Genomic DNA, 11,405 nt, shown 5'->3' on the forward strand with positions numbered 1-11,405 from the left:
TTTATTAATATCAAGTGAAATATGAATTTAAAACCATTGATATTGATTTCAATAGATTAGATGATACAGGCACTTAATATCTATACTAAATATAGTTACTAATTTCAAATTTATATATATATTTCCAATGAAATCATCACTGTTCAGAGAAAGAAAATTGAAAAACAATAAAATTATTCATTAAATTTACTCTAAAAGTAAAAACATGACCCAAAAAAAAAAAGATACGTAATGACACACGGAAATATTTCAAATATATTCTTATTTCATGAAGCCATGACACGAAATACATATTTCATTGCCAACCATGTATTATTCCTTTCCCTTACTCTAATTATTCATACTTAATGCAAAGTAATCATTGATCATTACTTTCCTTTCATAAATCAGTAAGGTTTTTGTCCAACGTAGTTGCCAGGAGGATCATAGTTGCAACCAATGAAGGTTCCTCCATTGTTACACTTCACTTTAGCACATCCAACACGAACCGAATTCTTCCAAACCACCTGAGTATAGTGTCCACACACCTTCCCTGGATCACACGTGTTGCTGTCATAGTGATAGTTCGCCTTCTCGTCCACCCACATCTTCACAGCATCTGTGCCGCTCATGTCGCCGGAGCTCCATGCAAGATTCTCACCGTACTTTCCGCCGCCACCGGAGTGGACCAGTTGGCAGTCAGCCTTGCGTTGGTTAGCATAGTTCTGTGCAAAAGCAGCGACTGTATCATCCCAAGCTATGTTTGGAACGCCCACTTGCGATCTTGCAGCGTTGTGGGCATTCACATAGTCTTGTGGTGAATCCTGAGCAGAGGCCATGAGGGCAGAGATAAAGAAGAAGAGAGAAAATGAAAGCTTCAAAGATAGCTTCATTGTTTGTTGTCGTGTGACGTACTGTTTGGGTGAAGAAATGAGCGATGAGGAAATGGGAAGCCCTGGGCTGCAATTTATAGGGATTTTCGTGTGGAAAATTAATAATCTCAATCCTACAGGTCTAATCGAAGAGTTTGTGGGGTCCGTCTTCAGTATTCAGCAGTCACCCTGATGAGATCGAGGCCTTCCGTATTTTAAGCTTTTGATTTATATTTATATTTTATTTTTAAATAAAAATTATAACATTTTTAATATATCTCTTAATCACTAATCTGGACAGTATAAATTTAATCTGGATGATTCAATTAATATTAAAATTTTATATATAAATTGATATTTAGATACACTTTGTACAATCCAGATTTAATATTAATTTTTATATCATTTTTATATATTTTATTTTGGAAAATAAAATATTAAAATTAAAGACAATATCTTAACTGAAATTTTTCAAAAAATAATATTAAAAAGATTAAAAGTTAAAATTTTAAATCTTGACAATACAAAATAAATCTGGATAGTCAATTTATAAAAAAAATTAATATCAAATTTGGACTTTTTAAATTAATTATAGATTGTCCAGATTGTGGAAAAGCAGATTTATTAAAAAAATATTTTTTATTTACGTAAATATTAAATAAAAATGCAAACTAAAAGCTTGAAATCTGGACCACGCATCAGGGTCGGATGTGATGACTAATGAGCACCGAAGATGGTTACTAGCTAGTTTAATTGTGTAATTGGTGATAATAAAAAGACTTGTAGATCCTATTTAATCAATTAATAGACAACTGATTATTATGTCTATTTCTCTAATTGGTTAGACTGTGCAGTTTGAAGAGATCATCCCAAATTAGTAAAAACATTGTTAAACTTTTGACAATTACTTATTTGGGCTGCATAATTAGAAATGGTAGAAATTTCAAAATAATCATATTGTTTGGAAGGCGGCTGAGAAACTAAATAGAACAATTTCTCTTGTTTTTTTTTTAAATTAATATAACGAATTATTATAAGCTATAGCCTATTAGTTTTATGTAGGCACGATGCATAAGTGCATAGTTGAAGTTTCAAAATAATCAAAATGCGTGAATGACTAAGAAACTCTATAGTCTCGCTACTTGTTTATGTTTCTGAGGTTGCCGTATTCTATTTGGTTTTCCATAGATTAGAAAAAACAAAGCTATAGTAGACTTTGAGGTTGACACAATAATTTAAAAATTGCTTCATTTTTCTTGCCTATTATCTCAATAAAATCTTTTTATTTAAGTGAGATTTTTTTTTTTGAGGTATGAAGGCTAGCTAAAAGCTTGACCTTTAATTTTTTATTAATTTTTTATTTAAATTGTTTTTTATTTAAATAGATTACAGTTTATATCGTAAACAAATATGTTTTCATCAAACATATACGAATAAAAAATTAAGCGTATATAAATTTTACTGTTTGTTTCCTAATTAATTAAATTCCAAAAAATATTTTTTCTTATTGATACCATAAAGTACCAAACAGGCATATAATTTTAAATTTAAAGTGAATGTATGTACATACGTACATATTAATTATAAATATTTATACATGCATGTATCATCAGTAAATAATATATTATAACATGTCATAAAGTAAAAATGAAAATAAATGAATTTTATTTCAATATCGATTGATTTCTACTTCATAAACCATTCCTGAAATATTAAGTTAACTTTTAAAATTTATATTCTCAAGAAAATAGAGAACTACCGAGTACAAAAAGGTATAAGCACTAGAACTCTATGATAAATTTTTTATTACATCGAAAAAATAAATTTTTTATATTTTATAATTGAAGTATTCAATGAGCGTATACATACTTGTGTTTCATAGTTGTCCATGCTTTTCAATCCTAGATCATTTCTAATTACATATGAGAAAATGGAAAATAAAAATAGGTACCTAATTAAGAAGGTTTTGACTCATGCAAAAGATCGAATGTCACATCTTTCAAATGAAGTCACTATTTCGGGTGGGAAAATAAAAACTTCAATTCTTATAAACATGAAAAACATCAAATTTATTCTCTGAACTGAAATTTTCTCTGAACTTATTCTAAGCATAGCAAACAAGTATTTTAAATTTAATCTTATTATATCACACTGTGACACCAATATGAACTTGACACAAAGCACATGATTCTTTCCCATTGATATATTATTCCTTTTCTTTATTTTAATTATTTATACTTAATGCAAATCAAATTTAAAACGCTATATCATCATCACTTTACTTTCATTGATCAATAAGGTTTTGGTCCAGCTATGTTGCCATGAGGATCATAGTTGCAAGCAATGAAAGTGCCTCCATTGTTACACCTCACTTTTGCACACCCAAGACCAAACCACTTGAGTATAGTGCCGGCACTCCCCACCGTTGCAGGAGTTGCTCTCGTGGTCATAGTTTGCCTTCTCAGCCACCCACAACTTCACAGCATCTGTGCCACTTCATGTTGCCGGAGCTCCACGCGATGTTCTCTCCATACTCACCACCGGAGTGGACTAGCCGGCAGTCACCCTTTCGTTGGTTAGCATAGTTCTAGGCATAATCAGCCACCGTATCATCCCAATTTATGTTTCGAACACCCACTTGTGATCTTGCTTTGTTGTGGGCATTTACATAGTCTAGTGGTGAATTTTGAGCATAGGTTGTGATGGCAAAGAGAAAGAAGTAGGGAGAAGATGAAAATTTGGATGATAGCTACATTGTTTGTTAATTAAATTGTGTAAAAGTGTTTTTATGTACAAATGTGGGACCTCGGGGGAATTTATAGGAATTTTTGTGTGCAAAATTAATTTGGATCGTATAGGTCTAACCATGCAGTTTGTGTGAATAGAGAGAAAGAGATTAATTAGTAGATTATCCCTATTTAATTAATTAACAAATCACTTAGTAAAAAATGTTATATTGTTAAAAATGACTAATTAGGGTTGGATGAGAAGTTGTGGAAATTTCAAAACAATCATAATGCGCGGAGGACTAACGAACTAAAACATTATATCTTTTTTTTTTAATTAAATCATATTAATATTAATGTTGAGTAAATAGACATGGTGGCTGGTCTTATATATTTAATAGGTTGTCCAATATTATGTCTATCTTTCTTCAATTGCATAAACTCGTCTGTTAGAAAAATCTTTATTTAATAGGAAAAATTGTTAGCTAAACAAATTGGTCTCACGTATTTAACGTCGGGTGAAATTTTCAAATAATCATAATGCGTGAAGAAGTAGAAAACTAGAGCACCGTATTCCACTTGATTTTCGACATAGTAGAAAAAAGAAATCTAGCTATAATAGATTTTGAGGTTGACAAAATAATTTTAAAATTCCTTCATTTTTCTTGCTTTGATTTCTCACTGAACAATAAAACAAGTGCGTAATTTTAAGATTAAATTACACTAAGTGTGTGTATATTGAATATTGGTAAATTAACAAGATTGTATATATTCTCAAATCTGCGTAACTATTTTGCAGGATTAGTATGATACTTTAGTGACTTTTTTTTCCATGTAATACAAATAAAATTTATATGGCTTGTGAAGCATAAATCAATTGACCTTAAAATAAAAATTCAACTATTTTTTTTCATTTAATATTTTTAGTGTCTTATTATCTAGGTCCTAGCAGACGAGTAGATAATTATTACATTGGTTATATTTAATAAACTTTAATCTACTTAATTACATTATTTGGAAAATTTACGTATAAATATAAGGGATAATATAATCACAGCTTATCATATGATTAAATTTTGTTCGCGTAAATTTAATATATGTTAAAAACGTGTTGAATAATTTCATAGTATTTTTAATTTTATTGTGTAAGAATATCATTCTCTTTTCATTTATTGTGTAGGATTTTGGGAAAGGTTCAATGTCTGAATATTCTTGTTTCATGTGGCTTTAAGCCATTGGGCTTGGCAAGGCATATACTATATACTATATATATTTGATTTAGTGGAGAGAAGTATATATAGTTACATATATAAATGTAATGGTTTTGTTCAACGTTGTGTTTTGTTTCTTATGGCTTACTACAAATTATATCGACATGAACCCTTTTCCTAACTCCACGAAAGCACAAACTTAAAAGTCACGGCTGGGAAAAAGACTTTTATATTCTTAAATTTATATTGCGATTTTTTAGTATTTTAATTGTATACATTTCGACCAAAAATTTTATTTTCATTTTTCAGCATTACTTAATTTTATATAGGATCAGACTTTCAAAATATTTTTTAAAATATTAAAAATAATTATCACAATCTTAGAAAAACCCGAATTCAATAGGTATCAAACCTAAATTGGTTTTCTTCTCCATTTGTATGAAATTGACAATTTTTTTCAGAATGAAATTGACATTAAAAAAAAACAGAGAGAGAGGTAGCACTCTCAATTTCATCCTTTTTCTATCTAAAATATTTAAATCCTCAAATATTACAAGTGTTTTGTTTATTACAATATTTAAAGTTTATTGTTGAAAAAACAACAGGAAACAAAAGCTGGTGGGTAATTTTAAACTAGTTGCTAATTTACTTTATGGAAATTACATCAATTATTCATTTATTCAAATATAATAACAATGTCCTGAATTAGTTACTTTTTATTAATTAATAGTTCACTATTACATATGAAAGAAACTTTACTAAAACCTCTTAATATACAGAATTGATATTTATTTATTCTTACGTCTTAATTTCACTGCCTACCTAAACAAAATCTTATACTTCTTTTGTTCAAAAAAATAAATAGCGAGAATATTAGATAGGATTGAGATGTACATGTGAATCGAAGTTTTATCACTTTATCTATTTATCTTCTTGATTGACTTTCTTTTTTAAAAAAAATATATATTGAAAGTATTTCACCCAGTTGAGTCATTACCCTATTTAAAACGTTACATAAACTGTAATAAGATAGCATTAAAAGAACTTTCACAAGCTAACCAACTAAAGTTGATGTGAATTGTGAGACATTGAGACTTTCATCACTTAAACAAATAATTTAGGAATTTGAATCTCAGCTATTATGTCTGTAGTAATTTAATTGGAAAGGTCTATCATTTCCTCTCAGTATCAAACAAAAAAAAAAAAGAACTTTCGCAAGCAATATCTTCAGAACACGTTTTTCACTCTCTTTACAATTGTACAATTGACCAAAGAAAATATGAAGTCTTTTGTATTTTAGTTCAAATAATTTTCTACACCGTATATCAAGGCCTAAATTAAAGGGCTAAGTCCTTGTTTATAGTTGTGAACACGAAGTGAAACAGACATTATCCAATGTATACGGAGCAGCCGAGAAAAAGTCAAAGGTTTGAATTTTCATGATATATGTTTAGTCTTAAATATGAATTTTGTGAACGAAGAGTTTTGGTAAAAAAGGCATAACTATCAATTTATTATATTTTTTATAATAAAATCGAGTCCCAAGTATCGTGTAAAATACTTTTATTATATTTTTTTTATAACATAACCTTTAGTATCTAGACTCTTTTGTAACTATCAATTTATACATTGGATACATTGGATAATGTATAAACAAAATTAAAAATGTTTTTGGTAAAAAAAGTAATGATTACACCTTAAAAATTAAAAATATCTTACATTTGAAATATTTAACTTCTTAAAAAATACTTTATATTTTTTAATAAAAGAAGTATATCTTAAGTGATATTCCCAGTTTCCCACGTGTTTCATCTTCCTCTCTTTTTTTCTTTTTGCTTTTTTAGATAAGAAATATTCTATATTGACAAATGACTATAGAAACTAATCTCTTTCATGACTGTAGAGTATAGACTCCTTCCTATTACCTATGTTTTCTGGACTTGGCACCCTTCCCTCCTCCTACCCTCTTCCTACTTTCTATTAAATATAGACTATCTAGATTTAATTTAAAAGATTCATATTAAATATTTTAATTTTAATTTTTTAAATTAAAAAATTATAAGATTTTTTTATTAATCTAACTAATAATTTGAATAGGTCTGATTTAATATGAATAGTCTAAATTTAATATTAAAATTTTTATAATTTTAATATTAAATCTACACTATTCGGAATATATTTAAATAATTAATTTATAAAATTATAAAACTATTAAATCTAATCACTGGAAAATCTATATTTAATATAAATTATTTAAATTTAATGTTAATTTTTTTTGTAATTTTAATATTAAATCTAGACCACCCCTATTAAATCTAGACTATCCAAATTATTAATGAAAAATATTTATTAAATTTTTATAATTTTTTAATATAAAAATAAAAATAGAAATATTTAATTTGAACCATCTAGATTTAATCTTGACAGTCTAGATTTAATAGGAAGTGGGAGGAGGGAAGTCAGGGTCATGTTTCCTCCATACACAAGAGCTGAAATCTAATCACTGGAAAATCTATATTTAATATAGATTATTTAAATTTAATGTTAATTTTTTTTGTAATTTTAATATTAAATCTAGACCACCCCTATTAAATCTAGACTATCCAAATTATTAATGAAAATATTTATTAAATTTTTATAATTTTTTAATATAAAAATAAAAATAAAAATATTTAATTTGAACCATCTAGATTTAACCTTGACAGTCTAGATTTAATAGGAGGTGGGAGGAGGGAAGTCAGGGTCATGTTTCCTCCATACACAAGAGCTGAAATCTAATCACTGGAAAATCTATATTTAATATAGATTATTTAAATTTAATGTTAATTTTTTTGTAATTTTAATATTAAATCTAGACCACCCCTATTAAATCTAGACTATCCAAATTATTAATGAAAAATATTTATTAAATTTTTATAATTTTTTAATATAAAAATAAAAATAGAAATATTTAATTTGAACCATCTAGATTTAATCTTGACAGTCTAGATTTAATAGGAGGTGGGAGGAGGGAAGTCAGGGTCATGTTTCCTCCATACACAAGAGCTGAAATCAAACTCACATCCACTTGTTTAATTAAGAAAGTCCAGAATCTCATTCACTCACACCAATTAACATGAATTATTCTCTATATTCTTCTTTAATAGACTCTCCAAAATCACATCATATTAAAAACATTTTTATCTTATTTAGTTAGTGCTCTATTTGACACGTTACATAAGATAGTTTGAAGCGAAACTGCACAAGCCATTCATTATTGTTCAAATCGGATAAAGTCAAATAAAATTCTTCATTTGCATACACAGTCTATGTCACTTTCTAACTGCAAATTCAAATACAATTTCATTACATAAGAAATGTCTATTTCTCATATATGACTATTCTTCTTTCTTAGCAGCCAGATAACTTTTTTTTTTTTGTGGGGTCAAATAGCAGTCAAATAACTTATTGCAAAACGTTTTTCACTTTTCTTTATTACTATTCTTTTTTATTTTTGTTTTGAGTAACCATTTTTTGGCAAACCGTTTTAAATAACTTATGGAGAAATTACAAATAGGAACTATATAATGAAATTCATTATAAATAGGGACTTCAAATTTCTAAAATTACTCTCAAACACCTTGTTCCAGGAACTCATAAGGGAACTCATAAGGCTAAGACATGCTTTCAAGTTCAAAATGTAAGAGTGATACTTTCTACAGAAGGATTAAGATCCTTATGAGTAATATATTCCACATATTCAAAATCAATATTTATAATTAATTTCATTATATTATTCCTAATTGTAGTTTTCACTAACTTTATTTCCCCTAGATCAAGGCCCTAAATTAACGGGGTAAAGTTTTTTGACCAAAAATAAATATTGAAGCGTAAACTGGTAAAGTCAGTTTTTAATGATGACGAAGAAGACAAGGAAGTATCATTCAATGTGTAGGGAGGGACCGAATGGGAGTCAATGCTGGAGAAGTCATTGGTTCAATCTACGTCAGCCATTAACGTGTTATTGGAGGTAATTTGATCCGATGGAATTAACGAAATGTTCTTTATTTCATATTGAATTACAATAAAAGTAAATATCTTTTTCCATCTAAAATTAAAAATAAAAAACTAACCAACGTTTTTTTAATATATAATCATGGTTATTAAATTCTCAAGTTGACTCTCTAATTTTATTATTTTTACATTTTTAACTTATAAAATTATATTAACTCGTTTATAAGCTCGAACTAAATGAAAATCAGTTAAATTTGCAAGTTAACTCTCAGAGTTTACTGTTTTTACGTTCTAGTTTATAAAATTATGTCAACTTACTCATAAATTTAGACTAGATGCAATCGGTTAAATTTGATAAGTTTATCAATTTTAATTGAGTTGAGAAAATCATATATATTGCATAAAACTTATTTCATAGAAGTGATAGGACACAATTAAATGAAAAATAAAACTCAAAAAGAAAAAATTAATATTAATAAAAAAGAAAGCAACAAAAATAGGTTTCCTTATTTTGAAATTTTTATGTTTAGTATGATAATCTATCAATATAGGTAGATTTAATTTCAATGATTTCTATTTAAAATAAATTCAAATTAAATTATAATCATATTTATATTTTAATTATTTAATTATATAATTTTTATTGTTATTTAGTAATAAAAGTAAACTATTAAGAGTTTATGATTCAAGTTTACATCCCTACCATAAGTATATTCAAACTCACAAGTTTGATAACTTTGTATATAATGAGGTGGAAGCTAAGTTTGTCATGAACTTATGATTATTATCATTTAAAATTATTTTTCATTTTAGAGTTTATTATTATTGTAAAAGTATTTTTATTCTTTCTAGCTCTACATTGTAGTACAAAGTTTTGCTCTTTCTTTTTAGCACAGGAAGTAGGTTCGGCCGATAATAAAAATTACCGCCCCCAAGACATTAAGGGTACAAAGGGTTGGGATTTGCACTTTCTTCTTTTATTTTTATTTAACTTTAATTTTTTTAATATATTTTCTAAGTTTTACTTTCATCCTTTAATTTTATTTGACTTTAATATATTTTTTACTTTTACCTTTTTTTTTTTGCCAAATGGATTTATTTTATGGGACTGGGCAAAACCACCTAATGCAGGTGGCAATTTTATCTTGAGTTTTCATATTCAATGCACAGAGACGTGTTTAGTTGGTATTTATGTAATATAAAATTTTGATATTATATTTATGCCCTGTGGTCATTGGAAATTCAGCGGAATAATGCATTTATTTAGCTATGTTTACTTTTAAATTAGAAAAACATTACGTATAGGTCTCATAAGTAAAATTCAAATACCATAACCAAGTGGACCCGAGTGTAATTTAAAATTAGGATGTAAATAAATAACAACCGTATTAAAAATACATTACATTAATCAAAGTAATTTACCACTTGTTAAACTAACCAATCATTACAAGTTTAATACTAATTCCATACAATTACATCATTAGTCATTTATAACTATCACTTTAATATTTTATAACTATAACTTTATATATTCAATAATTAAATCAATCATGCATAATTAACAAAGTTTAACACAAATTACTTACAACTATATCATCAGTAATTAATAACTGTTATTTCAATATAGTACAACTATAACTTCACATGTGATGTAATAGTGAAATCAATCATGTGTTATTACAAAGTTTAACACTAATTATTTATATTTACTTCATTAGTAATCTACAACTATTACTTTAAATTTTTAAAAATGTTACTTCACATATAGCAATATTGGCTTTGCACTTTAATTTAAAATTATACTCAAGTCCCAAGAGACTTGACTATGATAAGACTTATTTATAAATAAGTCTGCTCCACAGCATCTATACATAATTTTTTCTTTAAATTATTTTATATTTCCCTTTAAATTTTTTCCCTCCTATCTTGATCTAGATCATTTTACATTAGGATTCAAGGCAATATATATGTTTCTATTTTTCAACTTCTTCATTGTAGTTTTTCAAAATTGCTTTATTTCTTTATGGTTAAATAGTGCTTTCTAAATAGTTTTTCTATGCTCCACAAGTGTGTGTGTGTGTCTATATATATATATATATATTTTACAATGATCATCACAATTTTTTATTCTTTTGATAAATATTTTCCCCTTCAAAACATTTTGAACTATAATTTATTGAGTTATTATAATGTTATTAAGTTAAGCCTTACATAAAATATTGAGCGTATGCTACAAGTTTATTTTCTCATAAAACTTAAGCAGTGAAATTGTTAATGCTTTGGTGATATGAAAACCAATACTTAATGTACACTTCTTGCGCCAATGGCTTTGTAGATAATAACATGTAAACTCTCTTATAAAGTGAAAGGTCATATGTTTAATATCTTAGGTCATTAGTTCCTGCCCCTTTATTTCATAAATTAAAAAAAAAGTATACACTTCTCACATATGTTTGAATAGAGTTCTAAATTTTGATGAAAGAAAAAGAAAATTTCCAGATTGTTTAGAGATGAAGTAATCTCACCCTATATAGTGTGGAAACGACGATGACGACGAATAGAATTATTTGGGCCTATAAAGGTTGTCTTTTTCTTGTTCCTATTCACTTTTGATGGGCTTATCC

The 11,405-nt window shown here is 27.0% G+C and overlaps 1 protein-coding gene and 1 pseudogene across 1 annotated transcript; both read right to left on the reverse strand.

The window, feature by feature from the left end:
- Positions 1-245: 245 nt before the first annotated feature.
- LOC129297261 (pathogenesis-related protein 1-like) lies at positions 246-929 on the reverse strand. The gene has a single exon (XM_054935619.1). The coding sequence runs from the start codon at positions 870-872 to the stop codon at positions 387-389; it is 486 nt and encodes a 161-aa protein (XP_054791594.1). The 5' UTR covers positions 873-929; the 3' UTR covers positions 246-386.
- A 2,213-nt stretch (positions 930-3,142) lies between these two features.
- On the reverse strand, positions 3,143-4,170 carry LOC129297259 (pathogenesis-related protein 1-like; annotated as a pseudogene).
- Positions 4,171-11,405: the final 7,235 nt, after the last annotated feature.

Source organism: Prosopis cineraria, unplaced genomic scaffold (genome assembly GCF_029017545.1).
Source record: "Prosopis cineraria cultivar Desert tree isolate PC_DT_omini unplaced genomic scaffold, ASM2901754v1 PC483, whole genome shotgun sequence".
Lineage (NCBI taxonomy): Eukaryota > Viridiplantae > Streptophyta > Magnoliopsida > Fabales > Fabaceae > Prosopis > Prosopis cineraria.

Coding starts and splice junctions, on each gene's coding strand:
- LOC129297261 (XM_054935619.1), bottom strand. CDS start 872: ATGAAGCTATCTTTGAAGCTTTCATTTTCTCTCTTCTTCTTTATCTCT.